Below are 22,813 nucleotides of genomic sequence, written 5' to 3' on the forward strand. Positions count from 1 at the left end.
TGCACTCACATTCTCCATATCCTCACCATCCAACCTCACTGCACACTCTGTGACTTCATTCCTCTCAAACACCACAACTTTACTTTTGTTTACATTAACTTTCAGCTTCCTCCTCCTACACACTGTCCCAAATTCATTCACCAAACCTTGCAACTCCCATTCATCTTCACTCAACAGCACTGTATCATCAGCAAACAGCAACACCGGAAGCTTCCAAATCTCACCCTCATTCATTAGAGCCACCCCCACATCCACTGCCCTACCCTGCACCTCCTTTACAACCCCATCCATATATATATTAAACAGCCATGGAGACATCACACAACCCTGTTTCAGTCCCACATTGAGATCAAAGAACTCACTCAGCTCACCATCCATTCGCACCGTAGCCCTAGCTCCCTCGTACATACTCTTCACAGCACTCAACAATTTCCCCTCCACTCCATATATTCTTAATACCTTCCACATACCTTGCCTATCTATTCTGTCATAAGCTTTCTCCAAGTCCATGAAGGCAGCATACACTTTCCTTCCCTTCTCTAGATACTTCTCCACTAAACATCTTAGAACAAATCTCTGATCTACACACCCTTTTCCCTTCCTAAATCCCCCTTGTTCTTCTCCAACCAGCTCCTCTGTCATATGCCTAACCCTATCAATGAGTATTCTACCATATATTTTACCAGTCACACTAAGTATTCAAATAAAAACGGCGAAAATAGCTAAAATCACGACTATTCTCACGCGAAATGCTAAGGCTCCGAAGATTATTAAGTCAGGGCCATGATTCTTGGGTGGATTGTTGCACTGGAGCACCTCTATGTCATAATTACTTTTAGTGTAGAAACTCACTTCCGATCGAGTGCCATGTATAATTTGTACATTGGATGACCCATTTTGCTAATTTCAAGTCTTCTAGTTATCGAATGAAACTTTGCATACTTACAGACGTTCAGGAGTACAAGTGTGCATCGTACGTACATGACCTATATCCGCTAGGTCACGGGTCAAAGGTCATCAGGTGCAAAATATACGAAAAGCGCTAAAATCACGACTAGGCTGGCGTGAAATGCAAAGGATCGGAAGGTTATTGACCCCGAGGCATGGTTCTTGGGTGGGGTGGTGTGCTTCGGGGCCGCCAGACGCCAGGGACCTCATACCGACACTCGCTTCCGATCACCGACAGAGCCTGGTTCGTTTAGGGTGGCCATCGACGCCTACCCGTTTGTTTTTTTTAATGTCATTCATACCTACTCCCTTACCCTCTACCTACGTAACCCTTCCCTGCCTACCTACCTACCTGCTTACCTACCTACCTACCTACCTACCTGCCAGCCTGCTTACGTACTTACCTACCTACCTACGTATCTACCTGCCTGTCCTTTCCGTACCTGTCTAAGTACCTCCTCCATCCCTTCCTCCCTCCCTCCCTACGTACCTACAAACATACCTACCTACCTACCTACTTACGTACGTACCTACCTACCTACATATCACTAAGCCCCCTCGTTCCTGCAACCATCTCTGCTTACCACTTCACTCCTGTCCTGCCTACCCCTGCCTGCCTCCGTGCCTCGCCATGTTGTCTACCAACTGGCCGGGGGGGGGGGACAGATGGTGCACACGAAGCCCCAGATGGCCACTAAAACCATACTTTTGCTGGACACTGTTTAGGTACGGCCGACAGAGGGCAGGGAGGTAGGGAGGATGGAGAGAAAGGGAGGAAGGGAGGGAGTTAGGGAGAAAGGCAGAGAGGTAGGGAGGTTGGAGAGAAAGGGAGGGAGTTAGGGAGGAAGGGAAAGAGTTGGGGAGGAAGGGAGAAAGGGAGGGAGTTGGGGAGGAAGGGAGAAAGGGAGCGAGCTGGGGAGGAAGGGAGAAAGGGAGGGAGTTGGGGAGGAAGGGAGAAAGGGAGGGAGTTGGGGAGGAAGGTAGGGGGTAAGATAGGGAGATAAAAGAGTAAGATAAGTGGGAGAAAGAGGAAGATAGAGAGAGAGAAAAGTAGGAGGGCAGTAGAAAAAGAGAGAGGGAGAGAGAGAGAGAGAGAGAGAGATTAGTAAAGGGAGGGAATGGATTAAAATGAGGGGGAAACAAAAGGGGAGGATGAAGGTTTGAAAGAATGGAGAGAGAGAGAGAGAGAGAGAGAGAGTCAATCCAAATTCCGGAAGAGCAACAAAAACAAGAGCAAGAGGGAGGGGAAGAAATTTCAGAAAAAACCATGAAAAAATAAGAACGAAAAAGTAAAACTACCGACACAAGGCAACGACCATGAAAACAAAATAAAACAAAACATAAAACGAGTCGATAACAAAGATGGCAAAATCTGTCTTATCTCCCTATCGCCAGACGCCATAATCCCGTAAGGGGTGGCCGTTTGACTTTGAGTTATTTGTTTTACGGGGAGGGGCACTAACCCTCCACCAACCCACTTGTTGACACGTAGGGAGCACGTATGGTTTGGTTATATGGTTACCACCCAGCTTTGTAAATGGTTTCTTGGCTTACAGGAAACCATTTGGCTTGCCACTCAATGTAAAGCCACCTGTAAAGGAAAGAAAAGCAATAAGAAGTGACAGGAAAGATGGGAGAAATAGGAAGAGAGGAGGGCAGGCACAGAAAAAGAATGATAAAGGCTAAGGAAGAAGTACAGTAGGCAGCACTACATCAAGTGAGTGGATACGATTACAAAAATACCTTAAGTTGGAAAAATACGATTAAAAATTGGCTAAAATCAGAAGCAAATAAGTGTACAGTAAATTCCTCAGCCACTACGATAGCAAAATACGATACGAAATATGTGAAAATGGAGGATACGATAGGGAAATGGCGGCAAATTGAAAAACAGTGTACGTTAATTTTCACACTAACACGTACGATCATTTGTAAACACTCACCTTTCTGCGGACCTCCTTGTTGTCAGATTGCTTGGTTTGCGACGGACTCATGATTGTGGTAGCTATGGTGGCAGTGGTGGTAGTTGTGGTGGCAGTGGCAGTCGCGTTAGTTGTAGTTGTGGGTGTGGTAGTGGTGGCTGAGAGAGGGTGGTGGTGGTAGTTGTGGTTACGGTGGTACAGAGAGTGCTAGGTGGTGTGATGATGGTGATAGTTGTGGTAGTTTTGGTGTGGTGATTGTGGTAGTAGTGGTCTTATTAATGGTGGTTTTAGTGGTGGTAGTTGTAATTTTGGTGTGGTGGTTGTGGTGGCAATTGTGGTAGTTAGTGATGTTGGTAGTTGTGGTAGCTCCGACAGTTAATCGCTTTTGCAGGCCTGGCGTTCTAAGGATTGTGGTAATTGTGGTAGTGGCCGAATGTTGGTAGTTGGGGAATGCTGGTCGGTCATGGTGTGGTGGTGGTGGTGGTTAGACAAGACGATGGTGGTAGATAGTGGTAGTTGTGGTTGATGGCTGGGATCGACTGTGGTAGGGATGTTGGTAGTTGTGGTTTGCAGAGAATGTTGGTAGTTAAGAGGTGACTGATAGCGTGGAGAATGTTGGTAGTTGTGATAATAATATTGGTAGTTGTGGTAGATAGAGAATGTTGGTAGCGAAATAGAAACCGTTAACTCTCAGGATGGTGGTAGTTGTGGTAATAATGGTGGTAGGTGCTGTGGTAAAGGGCTGGTAGTTGTGGTGGTTGCTTTTTGGGAATTGTGGTAGTCGGGGTAGGAATGTTGGTAGGTTTGGCCCTTATAGATAGTGGTGGTGGTATATAGTTGTGGTGGGAATGTTGGTAGTTTAGTAGAAATGTTGGTAGTTGTGGTTGAAGGCCAGTGAAGGCTGGTAATGTTGGTAGTAGTGGTAGGTAGACAGAGGCAGTGATAGGTAGTTTGAGTAGTAGTAGTAGTAGTAGTAATGCTAAAGTGTAGCGAAGTGTGCTAGAAAGTAGCTAACTGCGATGAAATGTAGCTAAGTGTGCTTGAATGGAACCTACTGCGCTGAAATGTAGCGATGTGCTAAGAGTAGCGAAGTGTGCTAAGAACAGAGTGCTGGAAAAATAATGTGCTAAGTGCTCAGTTTAGCGGTCTCTGCTACGCTGCTCAGCCACTTTTCTCTCTCTCCTCTCGGCCTCACCCACGTCAACAAAACGTTACTTATACTTATTTAAGTTCTGTAAGGGAAGATAGGTTCAGTCTCTCTCTCTCTCTCTCTCTCTCTCTCTCTCTCTCTCTCTCTCTCTCTCTCTCTCGTAAGCTCATCCCTCCCCCACTTTTCACCACAACTCGCTTAAGTGGCAAGTCACAATGATTCTTCAACTTAAGGGTTACTTTTCAACACTTAAGTACTCCCAGTCAACTTAGAAATCGTCACAAGTATCTCGGCCACTTTACACTTAAATTTAGTCACTTTTTCACTTAAATCCAGTTACTTAAGCACTTATAATCAACCAATATCAGTCTAGTCCACATCAGTTCAATGTCGTTCACTTATATCCAGTCACTTTACACTTCAGCACTTCAGTTACTTGTAAAGCCACCTAAGTTTACCCCAGCCGCCTCACTTATCACCCAGTCCCTCCTGCGTGTCACTTAACAGGCCACTTACATAAGTTTGTAGTGGCTGGTAAAGTGTTTGTTTAATATTGTTAGGGTGGGGTTGCAGACTCTCCCTTCACGGGTGGTTGTTGCGGTAGGGATGGTGGTAGTTGTGGTAGGATGGTGGTAGTTGCGGTAGAGATGGTGGTAGTTGTGGTAGTTTTGGTAGGGATGGTGGTAGGCGTGGTAGTTTTGGTAGGGATGGTGGTAGTTGTGGTAGGATGGTGGTAGTTGTGGTAGGGATGGTGGTAGTTGTGGTAGAATGGTAGTAGTTGTGGTAGGAATGGTGGTAGTTGTGGTTGTTGTGGTAGGGATGATGGTATCTGTGGTAATTTTGGTGGGATGGTGGTAGTTGTGGTTGTTGTGGTAGGGATGATGATATCTGGTAACTTTGGTAGGATGGTGATAGTTGTGGTGGTTTTGGTAGGATGGTGTAGTTGTGGTAGGATGGTAGTAGTTGTGTAGTTGTGGTAGTTGTGGTAGGGATGGTGGTAGTTGTGGTAGGATGGTGATAGTTGTGGTGGTTTTGGTAGGATGGTGGTAGTTGTGGTGGTTTTGGTAGGATGGTGGTAGTTGTGGTAGGGGGGCGGTAGCTTTGGTAGGGATGGTGGTAGTTTTGGTAGGATGATGTTAGTTGTGGTGGTTTTGGTAGGATGGTGGTAGTTGTGGTGGTGGTGGTAGTGGTAATTGTGGTTGAATGGTGGTAGTTGTGGTAGAGTGGTGGTAGTTTTGGCAGTAGCGGCAATTGGGGTAGAATGGTGGTAGTTGTGGCAGTGGTGGTAGTTGTGGTGGCAACTGTGGTAGGGATTATGGTAATGGTGGTTGATGGTGGTAATTGTGGTAGTGATGGTGGTACTTGTGGTGGAACGCTTAGGGCAGGATGGTGGTAGTTGTGGTTGAGGGCGTAGTAATTGCGGTAGGCTGGTGGCCCATGTGGTAGCAGGATTGTGGTAGTGGTGGTGGGACAGTAGTGGTTGTAGATGTGATGGTAGTTGTGAATGATGACTGATTGTGGTGGTGGTAGTTGTGGTAGGATGGTGGTAGGGTGCTGGAGATTGTGGTAGTGGTGCCAGGATGGTTGTAGTTAAAATGGTAGTTGTGGTAGTGATGGTAGTTGTGATGGTAGGTATGGTAGGAATGGTGGTAGTTGTGGTAGTGGTGACAGTTGTGATGGTAGGTATGGTAGGATTGGTGGTAGTTGTGGTAGTGGTGGTAGTTATGATGGTAGGTATGGTAGGAATGGTGGTAGTTGTGGTAGTGGTGATACTTGTGATGGTAGGTATGGTAGGAATGATGGTAGTTGTGGTAGTGGTGGTAGTTGTGATGGTAGGTATGGTAGGAATGATGGTAGTTGTGGTAGTGGTGGTAGTTGTGATGGTAGGTATGGTAGGAATGGTGGTAGTTGTGGTAGTGGTGATAGTTGTGATGGTAGGTATGGTAGGAATGATGGTAGTTGTGGTAGTGGTGGTAGTTGTGATGGTAGGTATGGTAGGAATGGTGGTAGTTGTGGTAGTGGTGGTAGTTGTGATGGTAGGTATGGTAGGAATGGTGGTAGTAAGGCTGAAGCTGTTTGTGATGATGATGGTTGTGGTTGTGATGTTAGTTGTGGTTGGGATGGTGGTAGTTGTGGTAGTGGTGGTAGTTGTGGTTGGGATGGTGGTAGTTGTGGTTGGGATGGTAATAGTTCAGGGTGGGATGGTGGTAGTTGTGGTTGGGATGTGGTAGTTGTGGTAGCGATGTTAATAGTTCAAGATGGGATGGATTTGGCAAGACAATCACTCAAGCACTATACAGTCACTCAAGCACTATACAGTCACTCAAGCACTATACAATCACTCAAGCACTATACAATCACTCAAGCACTATACAGTCACTCAAGCACCAACAATCACTCAAGCACTAACAATCACTCAAGCACCAACAATCACTCAAGCACTAACAATCACTCAAGCACCAACAATCACTCAAGCACTAACAATCACTCAAGCACTATACAGTCACTCAAGCACTAACAATCACTCAAGCACTATACAATCACTCAAGCACTATACAATCACTCAAGCACTAACAATCACTCAAGTACTATACAATCACTCAAGCACTATACAATCACTCAAGCACTAACAATCACTCAAGCACTAACAATCACTCAAGCACTATACAATCACTCAAGTACTATACAATCACTCAAGCACTAACAATCACTCAAGCACTAACAATCACTCACTAACAATCACTCAAGCACTAACAATCACTCAAGCACTAACAATCACTCAAGCACTAACAATCACTCAAGCACTAACAATCACTCAAGCACCAACAGTCACTCAAGCACTAAGTCACTCAAGCACTAACAGTCACTCAAGCACTATACAATCACTCAAGCACTATACAATCACTCAAGCATTATACAATCACTCAAGCACTAACAATCACTCAAGCACTAACAATCACTCAAACACTATACAATCACTCAAGCATTATACAATCACTCAAGCACTAACAATCACTCAAGCACTATACAATCACTCAAGCTCTATACAATCACTCAAGCACTAACAATCACTCATTAACAATCACTCAAGCACTAACAATCACTCAAGCACTAACAATCACTCAAGCATCATACAATCACTCAAGAACTATACAATCACTCAAGCATTATACAATCACTCAAGCACTAACAATCACTCAAGCATTATACAATCACTCAAGAACTATACAATCACTCAAGCATTATACAATCACTCAAGCACTAACAATCACGCAAGCACTAACAATCACTCAAGCACTAACAATCACTCAAGCACTAACAATCACTCAAGCACTAACAATCACTCAAGCACTTTGCAATCACTCAAGCACTATACAATCACTCAAGCACTAACAATCACTCGCTAACAATCACTCAAGCACCAACAATCACTCAAGCACTAACAATCACTCAAGCACTAACAATCACTCGCTAACAATCACTCAAGCACTAACAATCACTCAAGTATCGCTCGTCACAATAGTAGCACTCAAGCACTAACAATCACTCACTAACAATCACTCAAGCACTAACAATCACTCAAGCACTAACAATCACTCAAGCACTAACAATCACTCAAGTATCGCTCGTCACAATACTAGCACTCAAGCACTAACAATCACTCAAGCACCAACAATCACTCAAGCACTATACAATCACTCAAGCACTATACAATCACTCAAGCACTAACAATCACTCAAATACTAACAATCACTCAAGTATCGCTCGTCACAATACAAGCACTCAAGCACTAACTTCACCATATCAAAGGGATCACCACACATTTCACCACACAAGCATAACAGAGCATCACAGCCACAAAAAATACCTTATCATCATCACCATATCACCACACACAGAACAAAGGCATCACAAGATCAGAATCACCACACAAAGCACTGACATAACACACACACACACACACACACACACACACACACACACACAGCGATGGCACGCACACGCAAGCAGAAAAGCGGTCATGGACGTTCTGTAAAGCATAATCGAAGCACAAGGTCAGCAGAATCACCACTACAGGAGGTCAGGTCATCACCCTAGTTCACTGTCACCACACCTCACCACACGACATCACACTCCAGGGTGGGGTCGGGGTAGGTAACATGTGGTATAGTGTGTTGGAGGTCCCTGTCTAGTGTTAAAACTCGGCCCTCTAAAAGTCCCCCTCAGACACCTCATTCTCCCCTCTCCTGACCCCTCGGTGACCTGGTCTGGGGTGGTGAGGGGTCATACGAGGGCACGAGGGGTATGCCACCATATACCAAGATCGATATGAGGGGAGGGACGCGAGGGGAGAGAGGGAGGGGTGAGAGAGAGAGAGACCTGACGTGGCACGCTCACTGCTAAAGGGAGACTGAGCTGTGAAGTTGAGGGAAGGGCGGCGCTGGCTGACCCCCCCCCTCCTGCCCTCCTCTCCCCTCAATCTCGCTCTCCCCTCAGCCGGTCTCATCCCCTGGACTCCTCCCCTCATTCCCTCCCTCCGTTTGTCTCCTGCCTCCTCCTCCTCCCCTCTCCCTTTCCCCTCGCTACCCCGGCTGTCTCCCTCCTCCCTCATCTCTCCCCTTGCTCTCCTCCTCTCCTCTCTCTCTCTCACGCTCCCCTCACTCTACCCTGGGCTCTCCTTCCTGTCTGCTCTCTCTCTCTCTCTCTCTCTCTCTCTCTCTCTCTCTCTCTCTCTCTCTCTCTCTCTCTCTCTCTCTCTCTCTCTCTCACTACCCAGTCTCGCATATGTTTCGTCTCATAATGTTCTCAGATGCCTGCACCTCTCTCTCTCTCTCTCTCTCTCTCTCTCTCTCTCTCTCTCTCATACCCACCACAACTCCCCTTACTCCCTTCACCCTCCCTCCCTTCCTACTAGTCTTTAGTTTACTCTCCCTCCTCCCTCGCTGTCTCTCCCTCCCTCCACCCACCCTTCCCTCCCTCTCTCCCCTCTCTCTCCTTCCCTCCCTCCCCTCACTTCCCTCGTCTGGCGCTGCCTCTCTGCCAGGCACACGATTCATTTCCCTTTCCCTCAATCTCTCCTTCTCTCCCTCCTTCATTTCCTTCACTTTCTCTCCTTCGTTTCGTGTTCTGGGTGGGGAAGGGTACGAGGGAAGGAGGGAGGGAGTGGAGGGAAGGAGGAAAGAAGGGAGAGTAGGAGAGAAGAGTGCCACACCCCATTCAGCAACAAGACAGGGAGAGAGTGAGAGAGAGAGAGAGAGAGAGAGAGAGAGTGAGAGAGAGAGAGAGAGAGAGAGGATTGTGTAAGGGAAGAAAGAGGGGATAAGAGAGAGAGAGAGAGAGAGAGAGAGAGAGAGAGGATTGTGTAAGAGAAGAAAGAGGGGATGTGAGAGAGAGAGAGAGAGAGAGAGAGAGAGAGAGAGGATTGTGTCAGAGAAGAAAGAGGGGATGTGAGAGAGAAAGTGAGATAGAGATGGAAAGAGAGGGAGACAAAAAGCGAGGGGTAGAATGGAGACTTGTTATGTGCTGGAGTATAGGAGAGAGAGAGAGAGAGAGAATGTGAGCGAGTGTGGGAGAGTTGTAAGCTGAGGGGAATAAGAATGTCAGGGTCATTTATAAACCAGCTTAGCAAATAAATACTGACTATGTGGTTATTTACACAGCCTTGCGGAACAGTGCATGACAACGGGGGGGGGGTACAGTGCATGACAACGGGGGGGGTTACAGTGCATGACAACGTGGGTACAGTGCATGACAACGGGGGGGGGGGTACAGTGCATGACAACGGGGGGGGGGTACATAGCATGACAACGTGGGTACAGTGCATGACAACGGGGGGGAACAGTGCATGACAACGGGGGGTACAGTGCATGACAACGGGGTGGGGGTACAGTGCATGACAACGGGGGGGGTACAGTGCATGACAACGGGGGGGGGTACAGTGCATGACAACGGGGGTGGGGGTACAGTGCATGACAACGGGGGGGTACACTGCATGACAACGGAGGGGGTACAGTGCATGACAACGGGGGGTACAGTGCATGACAACGGGGGGTACAGTGCATGACAACGGGGGTACAGTGCATGACAACGGGGGGGTACAGTGCATGACAACGGGGGAGTGCAGTGCATGACAACGAGGGGTACAGTGCATGACAACGGGGGTACAGTGCATGACAACGGCGGGGAACAGAGCATGACAACGGGGGTACAGTGCATGACAACGGGGGTACAGTGCATGACAACGGGGGGACAGTGCCTGAGACCGGGGGGGGTCTAGTGCATGACAACGGGGGGGTTCAGTGCATGACAACGGGGGTACAGTGCATGACAACGGGGGGGGTACAGTGCATGACAACGGGGGGTGCAGTGCATGACAACGAGGGTACGGTGCATGACAACGGGGGGGGTACGATGCATGACAACGGGGGGGAGTACAGTGCATGACAACGGGGGTACAGTGCATGACAACGGGGGGGGGTACAGTGCATGACAACGGGGGGGTACAGTGCATGACAACGGGGGTACGGTGCATGACAACGGGGGGGTACAGTGCATGACAACGGGGGGGTACAGTGCATGACAACGGGGGTACAGTGCATGACAACGGGGGTACAGTGCATGACAACGGGGGGGTACAGTGCATGACAACGGGGGGGTACAGTGCATGACAACGGGGGGGGTACAGTGCATGACAACGGGGGTGGGGGTACAGTGCATGACAACGGGGGTGGGGGTACAGTGCATGACAACGGGGGTGGGGGTACAGTGCATGACAACGGGGGGGTACAGTGCATGACAACGGGGGTACAGTGCTTGACAAAGGGGGGATACGGTGCATGACAACGGAGGGTACAGTGCATGACAACGGAGCGGAGTGTATTACGGCGCATGGAAAGACCTCAGCAGTGCATGACAAAACCAGAGATCATGGCAAAGAGGCGGAGTGCATGAGAGCCTTCCCAGCATCTCCTCTCCCTGCATGGCGCCCTCAGCAGTGGCAAACCCAGCCTAACAATCCCCTGCCAAGTACTGTCATGCAATACAGAGTTCCATACAGGATGCTTTTTTTTTTTTTATGTGAGGAAGAAGGAACCAAAGGCCACGAGCCCGCAAAACTGTTCCTTCCAAGAGAAAAACAAAATGCAAGAGAGAGCCAAATTCAAGATCCGATCATTTCGAGATGCCTGGACACACTGCGTTTGAAAGACTGGAGATCATAGGAAGCAGGAAATACAGACAGAGGGAGACAGTTCCAGAGTTGATGTGCTGTGTGTATAGTATGTGGGTGTGATAGGAATAAGTATGTACGGCCATTCAGTGATCTGCCCACACAACACACAGAGCAAACACGAACATAGGTATGGCTGTTTATGACCCCACCCGACCTTGTTTGAGCCCCCAGTGTGACCTTGACCTTGGGAGTAGATGGCTGGTTTTCCGCGCCACACACCGTCATGGTATGGGGAACAATTGTGTGAAGTTATATCAAAATCTGTCCATGCGTGTGGAAGTTACGGAGCGGACACTAAATCGCTGACTGACGGACGTACCGGGGCCCAATAATTAGACAGGAAATTGACAGACGGGAGCGAAAATTCACCCACAAATGAATATACCAGTTAATTTTCATGCATTTACCTTTTTTTTTTTTTTTATGTATATATCGTTTTTTTTAATATATCTTACTCTGGACATAAATTCGGATGCCTGTTCCCTATGTACCACTAGTTTCATTTAAATTCGAATTGAACCCAGCCTATAATTTTCACGTATCTTTTTTTTTTATGTATATATCAATTAAGTTTTTTTTTAATATATCTGGCTCTGGACATGAATGAGGATGCCTGTTCCCTATGTACCACTAGTTTCATTTTAATCCGAATTGAACCCAGCCTACCCAGACCTACGCTAACTTAACCCAGCCTAACTTAGCAACGCCTTACCCCACCGCCGAGGTTATGTAAAAGTTAGAAGGCTTGGAGGGTGACAGGGAAGGGTGATATTTATAACTTTCTAGTATGACCCTTGACCTCTACGACTCACAACCTTGTACAGAGTGGTAGGGCTTAGTTTAGATCGGTGAGAGAGAGAGAGAGAGAGAGAGAGAGAGAGAGGCTAAAGGGAAGAAGTGAAGAAATAGAGACAGACGGACAGACAGACAGATGAAGAAAGGGAAAGATGTGAGAGAGAGAGAGAGAGAGAGAGAGAGAGGGGGTGTTGACAAAGACAATATGGAGTATTTGCTTAAGACAGCGTATCATTGACAGAGAGAGAGAAGTGATTAATACGAAAGTGAAGAGGTTAGATAGATAGATAGATAGACAGACGTAGATGCTGAAAGATAGGCAGGTAGATAGATAGCATTAATAGTGATAGATATAAACTGACAAAATGCTTAAGTCTTTTAGAGCGATAGATAGGTTAATAGATATATAGATAGATAGACGGATAGATAGATATATAGCTTAATAGATAGATAATTCTGAAAATACTGCACATTATAGCGTTGTTAGTCTAATCTCAAAAATACCTTCATTTCACTTCAGTTGATGGCCAAGTGTAGTCAGATTGGAAGCCCGATTTGACTAGTAACCAAGGAGACTCCAGCATCACACGGCTCATCAAAATTCACGCAGCCACGACTCTGACAGGTGAGAACAGACCGAAAAAACAAAATTAAAAAAAACAAGAAAAAGAACACTGCGTCCCTTGAGTCAGTGTATTAATGAAGCTTTTCGCTGCTCTCTCTCTCTCTCTCTCTCTCTCTCTCTCTCTCTCTCTCTCTCTCTCTCTCTCTCTCTCTCTCTCTCTCTCTCAACACTGCCTAAAATCAACCGTGTCTGTCTGTCTCTCTCTCTCTCTCTCTCTCTCCCTCTCTCTCTCTCTCTCTCTGCATAATACACTGTAAACAATATAACAAAATCGCTCCTCTATTTTCGTCCTAAAAGACATAAAAAAAAGGAATATTATTTTGGCGTGTCAGATTTAAATGCCCGCCAAAAGTCAGCTGATGAATGTAAACAAACTCCGTGACGTCATCAATCATCCTTGACTCTCATTGCCCAAGCCCTGTGACGTCACCAGCACCATCTGTCTGTCTGTCTGTCTGTCTGTTTGTCTGTCTGTCTGTCTGTCTGTCTGTTTGTCTGTCTGTCTGTCTGTCTGTCTGTCTGTCTGTCTGTTTGTCTGTCTGTCTGTCTGTCTGTCTGTATCTATCCAACTATCTATCTGTCTATCTATCTATCTATCTAGCACAAGTACCGGAAATACCGTTACACACACACACACACACACACACACACACACACACACACACACATACACACACAGGGCTAGGCAGAAGTGTAGAAAGTTTGAAAGAATTCGCAGGTAGGCAGGAGGGTAGGTAGGTAGGCAGGTAGGTAGGAATGTAAGCAGAAGGGTAGAAAGGTAGGATGGAGGGTAGGCAGGTAGCAGGAGGGTAAAAAAGGGTAGAAAAGATGGAAGAGAGGTAGGGAAGGGGGTAGGTAGATAGGCAGGAAGGTAGGCAAATAGGATGGAGGGTAGGCAGGAGGGTTGATATTTGGGCAGGCAAATTGGATGAAGGGTAGGTAGGTAGGTAGGCAGGTAGGAGGGTTGGTACAGCGGTAGGCAAGTAGGATGAAGGGTAGGTAGGTAGGTAGATAGGTAGGTAGGAGGGTTGGTATTAGGGTAGGCAGGTAGATGAAGGGTGGAAGGTAGGGAGGCTGAGGGAGAGCTGTAAAACCACACAGATTTAGGCAAGAGAGAGAGAGAGAGAGAGAGCAGGTAAATGGGAGGTAGGAAGGCAAGAAAGGGAAGAAGGAAGGCAAGTAGGAATGAAGGAGGGAAGGAGAAAGGGAGGTTGAAATCAAGGATGAGGTAAAAGGAAAGGAAGGAGATAATGGAGAGAAGGAAGAGAGAGAGAGAGAGAGAGAGAGAGAGTGGGAGGAAGAAAGGGAGGCATAAGGTGAGAAAGGCAGGGGTGAGGAAGGTATGGAAAGGAAGGTGAGAGTGAGGGAGATGGGGGTGAGGGGGGTAGGGAGATGAGGTAATAGATGCTGGTAGATGAAAGAGAGGCAGGGGAGGCAGAGAAAGGCTAGGCAGGGTGGGGAGAGGCAGGGGAGGCAGAGAGAGGCTAGGCAGGGTGGGGAGAGACAGGGTGAGGCAAGGGAAAGACGGGAGGGAGGAAGATGAGAGAGAAAGGCAGAAGCGAGGCAAGGGAGACGTGAGCAGCGTGAGGCAGGGGAGAGGCAGGCAGAGGTGAGGCAGGGGAGAGGCAGGCAGGGAAAACGTAATGGACAGGCACTGGTGAGGCACGTGAGACAGGACCAGGCAGGGTTAGACAGGGAGAGACGAGAAAGAGACAGCCGGGAGAGACAGGAGAGGTAGAGAGGGAAGAGGAGACGAGGTAGGAGGCAGGGAGGGAAGACAGGGGAAGGTAGAGGTGGTAAGGATAGTAGGGGCAGGCATAGGAGACAGGAGAGGCAGGCAGGAGAGGTAGGCAGGGTAAGGTAGTCAGAGGTGAGGTAGGCAGAGGTGAGGCAGGCAGGGGTGAGGGAGGAAGGGAGACAGCGTTGAGGTAGCAAGGTGTGACGTAAGCAGCGGTGAGGCAAGAGAGGCAGGGGTGAGGCAGGAGAGCGAGGCTGCCTGACACCCTCCTCTTTAAAAGTCCTGAACCTGCCCCTGGTGGTGAGAAGGGAGAGTAAACAGCAGGCAGGCAGGCAGGGAGGCAGGCAGGCAGGCAGAGAGGAAGGAAGGAAGGAAGGAAGGAACAAAGACAGACAAACAGACAGACAGGAATGCAAAAGGAGAGAGACAGACAGGCAGTTAGACTGACTTACAGACAGACAGACAGCCCTAAATACTGTCAACAAGAGGCAGGCAGAGAGACAGCAAGAAGGACAAGAAGGAAGGAAGGGAAAGATGTAACGGTAGGCAGGTAGGTAGGTAGGTGGGTAGGTATGTGGGTAAATAGAAAAGGAGGGATACGTTTGGTTCTTAGGTAGGAAGGTAGGTAGGCATGTAGGTAGGTAAAGAGGAACGGAGGATTATCGTACTTATATATGCATTCATATAGGTAGGTAGGTAGGTAAGCAATTGTAAGTAGGAGGGAGAGAGAGAAGAGAGAGAGAGAGAGAGAGAGAGAGAGAGAGAGAGAGAGTCAACAATGTAACAAGGCAAGATATAGGAAGAGGAGGAGGAGGAGGAGGGGGGGCGGAGGGAGGGAGGGAGAGAGAAAGGAGCGGTGGAGGGAGGGAGAAAGGGGGCTGGAGGCAGAGAGGGAGAAAGGCGGGGTGGAGGGAACAAGGGAGAAAGGAAGGGTGGAAGGAGGAAGGGAAGAAAGGGGTGGAGGGAGGGAGGGAAGGAAAAACGGGGTGGAGGGAGGGAGGAAGGGAAAAAGGGAGGAAGGAAGGCAGAGAGAGGAGGAGGGAGGAAGGAAGGGAGGTGAGGAAAGTGAAGTGGAAGAGGAAGAGGTGAAATATTGACAAACTTGAAGGTGGAGAGAGAGAGAGAGAGAGAGAGGAGGAAAGGAGAAATGAGAGGAGGAGGAAGAAGAGGAGAGGAGGAGGAGGAGGGAAGAGGGACGAAAGGAGGAAGGAGATGGAGGAAAAGAGGGAAGAGATAAGGAGGGAAAAGGAGAGGAGGAGGAAAGAGAAGGAAGAGAGAAGGGAAGGAACTGGGAGTAAGGAGTAAGACAGAGAAGGAAGGAAGGAGGGAGGGGAGGGAGTGAGGGAGGTAGATAATGGAAGGAGGAGGGATGGAGGAAAAGAGAGAGAGAGAGAGAGCAAAGATGGAAGAACTGGAGGCGAAAGAAGTGAAGGAGAGAAAAGAAAGAAGAAAAAATGTGCGTGTGTGTGTGTGTGTGTGTGTGTGTGTGTGTGTGTGTGTCAGAGAGAGAGAGAGAGAGAGAGAGAATATAAATTTACTCTAACTCTGGAATGAATGGCTGAATGAAGGGAGAAAAGATGAAAGGAAGGGAGGGAGAGAGGGAGGGAGGGAGAGATTTAGGTGGGAGAGAGGAGGGAGGGAGGAAGTTATGTGGTGGGAAATGAGAGAGATGAGGGAGGGAGGGAGGATGGAAAAACGAGAGAGAGAGAGAGAGAACAAGATAAAAGATGAGAGGACAGAGGGAAGGGGAGAAGAAGAGAAGGAAGGAAGGAAGAGAATGAAGGAAGGAAGAAACGAATGAAGGAAGGAAGAAACGAATGAATGAATAAAGGAATGAAGGAAGCCATGAAAGACGTAAGTATGGATATGACTGAAAAGAAATAAAGAACGAAATGGATTGAGAAGAAAGAAGGAGAATGTAAATGAAAGTAAAAATGAAGGAAAGAAGGGTGGAAAGAAAGTAAGGAATGGAGAGATGGATGGATGTAGGGAGGGAAGGAGGGAGGAAGGGAAGAAAGGAACGAAGGATGAAGGCAAGAGAAAATGAAAAAGAAAAAAGGGAAGGAAGCAAAATTAAATTAAAGATTGCCGGTCTCCCCGAAGGTATGCAGAGTGATAAAAAAAAAAAAAAAATCTCAAGCACTAAGAAAGGTCAGTGTCCCCATCGCTCCTCGCAGAAGCCAATAAACTCTAAGGAATCCCGTTGCCACATTTCACTAAGAACAGGACTGCATAGTTTGACCAATAGCCCCTCCAGAAAAACTATACAAGATCCCAATAGAAAAAATAAAGAGGGTATTTTATTTGTCTATGGAACATGTGTACGAAGTTAGAAATCAGGTGGTGAAAAAAAAAGCAAAAGATTGTGTTAGAATGAAAGAAAAAGAAGGAAGGAAGGAAGAAAAGAAGGAAGGAAGGAAGAAAAGGAGGAAGGAAGGAAGGAGAGTGAGGCAATATGCTGTGGAGACGATAATAAAAGATATGAAAGTGAAGGAGGGAAGGATAGTTGTTCATGCTTGAAAGAGTGAAGGAGAGAACGAAGGAAGACGGAAGGGATAAGGAGAAAGGAGGGACAGTGAAATAAGAAGGAAGTGAAGGAAAGAGACGACTTGCCATGGTGAAAGGAAAGAAAGAAGGAAGGAAGGAAATAAGGAAGTGAAGGAATGAGACGACTTGCTCATGATGAAAGGAAAGAAGGACGGAAGGAAGGCCGAAAGGGAGGATAGAAGAAAAATAATATGAAAAATATGAAAAAGGAGGAGAAATACTTTGTTAAGATTGTGTGACTGAAGGAAGGAAGGAGGGAAGGAGGGAAGGATGGGGAACGCATGAAGGAAGTGAAGTGACAGAAGGCATGCCTATTGCTGCTTGAAGGAAGGAGGAAGGAACGAAGGAAGGAGGAGAAAAAAGAGATGGAGTGAGGGAGAAAGCTAATATAGGAAAGAAGGAGTGATACAAGGAAACAAGAATGAAATATGATGGAAGTGAATTAGGGAAGAGAAGCGCTGAAGTTTGAAGGAAGGAAGGAAGGAAGGAGAAACACTAAAAGAAAGTAGGAAGCAATTAAGAACGAAAAAAGAAAGAATATATGAAAGAGGAAAGAAGACTAAATGATGCTTGACAAGAGAGAAAGGAAGGAAACAAGAGTGAAGAAGGAAGGAAGGAAATGAAGGAGGAAGGAAAGCTCACTCATGCTTGAAGGAAGAACTGTTTCATGTTGAAGGTATAACTTGCTCTCATGATTTTTAAAGTGGGAGCTTCATACAAGACCACTTCTCTCTCTCTCTCTCTCTCTCTCTCTCTCTCTCTCTCTCCGTCCGTCTTTCTGTTCTTTGTTACTTTACTTTCCATTACTCTCTGTGTGTGTGTGTGTGTGTGTGTGTGTGTGTGTGTGTGTGTGTGTGTGTGTGTGTGTGTGTGTGTACGTGTTTTACCCTTTCAACAATTCATCAACCTTTTATCCAGTAAAAAAAATCACGTGGTATGTCATCCAATATGTAAACAGAAGCACGTGGTTGGTCAGTAGAATGTAAACAAAAGCACGTGGTTGGTCAGTAAAATGTAAACAAAGCCTGTGATTGGTCAGTTTTGGGGGTGTGGCCACTTAGCTGATCCGTGATTGGCTGATGAGTGAGGGGAGGGTGAGTACGTGGGCACAGTTGCCAAATAGGACTAAGTGGGTGGGTAAGGCATGAATGGATGGATGAATGGATGAGTGAATGGATATGTGTGTAGATGGATGAATGAATGACTAGGTGTGTGAACTGATGAATGAATGAATGAATGGATAATGCCTGAATGAATGAATGCCGAATGATTGAGTGCTGATAAGGAATGCATGGATGGATGAATGGATGAATGGATATGTGCGTGAATGGATGAATGAATGACTAGATGTGTGAACTGATGAATGAATGAATGAATGAATGAACAGATGAGTGAACTGATGGATGGATAAATGAATGAATGGATAATACCTGAGTGCCTGAATGAATGAATGAATGGATGAGTATGCGACTGATGAATGAATAAATGCATGAATGAACGAATGTATGAATGAATGCACAGGTTTGTGAAGTGATGGATGTATAAATGCCTGGGTGAATGAGTTAATGAATGAATGAATAAGTCCGTGAATAAAATTGAAAATCCGTCATCGTACTGAAGTGGTTGAACTGCCACTACCACCACAACCAGTACCAACCACCACACAACCATACAAAATTACCACACCTTCCATAGTTTCAGGACCTACGCGTGTCACACCTCCATCAACCACAACTACCACCACCACCACAACCACAAATACTAACACCATAACCACCATCACCACAGCCACATCACAGCCACTACCACCACAACCACCACCAACAACTACCACCACCACAACCACCACCACAACTACCACCACAACCACCACCACTACCATAAGCATTTCTACCTCTCTTGTCATTATGTGTAAAATAAAAAGAAGAAGAAGAAGAAGAGGAGGAAATAGGAAGAGGGAAGAGGAAGACGATGAGGAAAGAGATATGAGAGAGAGAGAGAGAGAGAGAGAGAGAGAGCTGGAACGAGATTAGACTGGCCTTAGAAACCAGGGAGATAAGGTGCTTACTGAGGAAGGGAGGGAGGGAGAGAGAGACGCAGGGAAGGAGGGAGGGAGGGAGGGAGGGAGAGAGACGCAGGGAGGGAGGGAGGGAGGGAGGGAGAGAGACAGAGGGAGGGAGGGAAGGAGGGAGGGAGACACGGGGAGGGGGAGGGAGGGAACAGGAAGGAAAGCAAGCAGGTAGTGAAGGAGTAGACACACAAAAGGGAGAGAAAGAAGCATACAGGGAGGGAAGGAAGAGCTGCAAGCAGAAAGGGAGGGAGGGAGGGAGGAAGGAAGGGAGAAAGCGAGTGTAGCAAGAGAGGGGAGGAGGGAAAAGAGCAAACGGATGGAGAGAGAGGAAGGGAAATGAAGAGGGAGGAAGAGAAACAGAGAGGGAGATAGGGAGGTGGAGAGGGAGGTAAGGAGATGGAAAGGGAGGTAGGGAGACACAGAGGAATAGAGGGATAGACAAGAGGAAAGCAGGGAGGGAATGTGACAAGGAGTGGGAGACAGGGGGGGTAAGAGGAAGGGAAAGAGGGAGGTAGGGAAAGGGAGAGAGGGAGGGAGGAAGGGAAGAAAGGAGAGAGGGAGGGAGGAAGGGAAGAAAGGAGAGAGGGAGGTAGGGAGAGAGGGAGAAAAGGAGAGAGGGAGGTTGAGAGTCAGGCAGTCAAGAAGAGGGGGAGGAAAGGAGAGAGGGAGGAAGGGAGAGAAGGAGGTTGGGAGTCAGGGAGATGATGTCAGGGAGAGAGGGAGGTAGTGAGGGAGAAAAGGAAGGGTGGGAGCAGAAATTTTACACAGGATTACACAGGAAAGCAAACAGCAACAGACCTTATGGTCCTTTCGAGGCTGCTTGTTACAGAGAAAACTATGACTACAAGATCTAACTCTACATGCTGAAGGATAAGGATAGTAAAGCAAGAAGGCTCCCCCCACCACCAAACCCTCCAGGAAAAAGTGAGAAAAACCACCATGCAGCATGGAAAAACTGACATGGAAATTTTATAGGAAACACTGGAAAGGAAAAGTCACATTCTATAATACTTTATCTATAAGCTACCCGATAGAGTAACCTGAAAGAGAAAGTAAACAAATAAAATAATAGTTACGGCATGACATTATAAACCGGTTACATTGAGTTAATGGGAAGTCTGTGGACATAACGTGGAAGCTACACACTGCACAGTGTGGATGTTTAGGGGTGGTGCGGCAGCCTTGCCTGGCGCTTTTAAGGTAGGCAGCAATCAGGCCCTAGCTCCGTTTGCTCCACTGAGACAAGGAACTCTCCCATGTGGGACAAGTACACAAGTTTCATCCTGAAGCAGTGACCCCTGGTACATTAAAAAAATCCCGATGGTGGTCACTTGGCTAACAGGGACCCTCAGTGATCCACAGCCCATCACAGGTCGAAAGTAAGAGTAGTGACCGTTAACTCAGAGTTATCTGTGCAGATCCTGATCTGTGCTTATATTGCTTTCTTTGCATTGGGGAGATTGAAAAGTATATAGGACGGGTGTCTTAGATAAAAGGGGACTGCACAGTGCACAGTGTGGATGTGCAATGCACAGAGTGGATGTTTAGGGGTGGTGCGGCAACCTTCCCTGGCGCTTTTTAGGTAGGCAGCAGTCAATCAGGCAATAGCTCCGTTCACTCCACTGAGACAAGGAACTCTCCCATGTGGGACAGTACACAAGTTTCATCCTGAAGCAGTGACCCCTGGTACATTAAGAAAATCCCGATGGTGGTCACTTGACTAACAGGGACCCTCAGTGATCCACATCCCATCACAGGTCGAAAGTAAAAGTAGTGACCGTTAACTCAGGGTTATCTGTGCAGATCCTAATCTGTGCTTACTGTATATTACCTCATTTGCTTTGGGTAAATCGAAAAACGTATAATGACGTGACGTGACGTGACGCTATGTTAAGTTTACGGGGTGTCCTGTAGACACGGGGGACTGCACAGTGTGGATGTTTAGGGGTGGTGCGGCAGGCTTGCCTGGCGCTTTTAAGGTAGGCAGCAGTCAATCAGGCCCTAGCTCCATTCACTCCACTGAGACAGGGAACTCTCCCATATGGGACAAGTACACAAGTTTCATCCTGAAGCAGTGACCCCTGGTACATTAAAAAAATCCTGATGGTGGTCACTTGACTAACATGGACCCTCAGTGATCCACAGCCCATCACAGGTCGAAAGTAAGAGTAGTGACCGTTAACTCAGGGTTATCTGTGCAGATCCTAATCTGTGCTTATATTGCTTTGTTTGCACCGAATAAATTGAAAATGTTATAATATCGTGACGCAACACTATGTACGGGTACATTGTTTACGGGGTGTCTTGTAGACTAAAGAGGCATGAACTTACATGCACCGTAGCTATAAAAGCAAGTTATTCGGACAGAAAAAGAGTCAGCTGAGGATTTTCGTGCAAATACTTGTCTAATTTGTTTTTGAATGTCTCAATTGAGATACTGTTCACGGTATCTGAGGGTAATCTGTTCCAGATATTTACAACTCTGTTAAAGAAGAAGTATTTTGCTTCGTGGGATTGGAATCGTTTTCCCATGATTTTGCAGCCATTACTTCTGGTTTGACTCGACCGGTCTATATCAAAATATTTATTCATGTCTAAGTTGTCATATCCCTTCATGATTTTGAAAACTTCAATAAGGTCCCCTCTTAACCTGCACTTCGTTAGGCTAAATAATTTAAGTTCTTCAAGGCGTTCCTCATATGGTTTGTTTCTAAGTCGTGGTATCATTTTTGTGATTCTTCGCTGAATTTTCTCTAATTTTCCAATGTCCTTTCTGTAGTACGGAGACCAGAATTACACACAATACTCAAGATGGGGGCGCACTAGCGAGTTGTACAAGGCAAGTATGACTTTTTCCGATTTAAACTCGAAGGTTCTTCCAATAAAACCCACTAGCTTGTTTGCAATTTTAACCGCATCGGTACACTGCTTGCTTGGTTTTAGGTCATTTGATATTATCACACCAAGATCCTTTTCACTGTCTGTACTTGATAATTGAATATTGTTCATTTTGTAATTTGCATGGACATTGTTACTTCCAATATGAAGTACTTTACATTTTTCTGTGTTGAATTTCATTTGCCATTTTTCTGCCCAGCTTGCTGAAGTATTAAGGTCATTTTGTAACTGCTGCCACTGTAATTTTGAAGTGACTTTACTGGTTATTTTAGTATCATCTGCAAATTTGGATACTTTACAATTTAGACCCTCATCAATGTCATTTATATAGATAATAAAAAGTATCGGTCCAAGTACTGAGCCTTGGGGAACGCCGCTGATCACATTACGCCATTTGGATTCCTTTCCGTTTATCACAACTCGCTGTTTTCGGTCTGACAGCCAGTCTTGTAACCATTTTTGCGTCTTTCCTTTTATTCCATGTGCTTCTATTTTTCTCATGAGACGCTTGTGAGGGACAGTGTCAAATGATTTCTGAAAGTCGAGGTAAATTATATCTACTGCTCTTGAGTCATCGTATGATTTGTAAACATCATGGAAGAAGTCCAGTAAGTTAGTTAAGCATGAACGATGATGTCTGAATCCATGCTGCGAGTCTTTAATTATATTATTTTCTTCTAGATAATTAACCATTTTATCTCTTATGATTTTTTCCATTAACTTGCACACTACTGATGTTAAGCTGATTGGTCTGTAATTTCCTGGGTGCGACTCATTTCCTTTTTTGAAAATTGGTGTTACATTTGCTAGTTTCCATTCGCGTGGAACTTTCCCAGTACTTAATGATTTATTGAATAAGACAGAGAGTGGCAGCAGTAACTCATGTTT

General features: G+C 46.5%; 1 protein-coding gene across 1 annotated transcript in view; it reads right to left on the reverse strand.

The window, feature by feature from the left end:
- LOC145397601 (uncharacterized) overlaps positions 1-2,943 on the reverse strand; it is a 149,450-nt gene extending 146,507 nt beyond the window's left edge. Inside the window, exon 1 of the mRNA XM_080270641.1 lies at positions 2,892-2,943. Coding sequence (XP_080126767.1) covers positions 2,892-2,942 — 51 coding nt within the window. The 5' untranslated portion in view covers position 2,943. The remainder of the gene's footprint in view (positions 1-2,891) is intronic.
- Positions 2,944-22,813: the final 19,870 nt, after the last annotated feature.

This window comes from Coenobita brevimanus, chromosome 42, assembly GCF_032717465.1.
Source record: "Coenobita brevimanus isolate Jiangsu-jjx chromosome 42, ASM3271746v2, whole genome shotgun sequence".
In the NCBI taxonomy this organism is placed as follows: domain Eukaryota; kingdom Metazoa; phylum Arthropoda; class Malacostraca; order Decapoda; family Coenobitidae; genus Coenobita; species Coenobita brevimanus.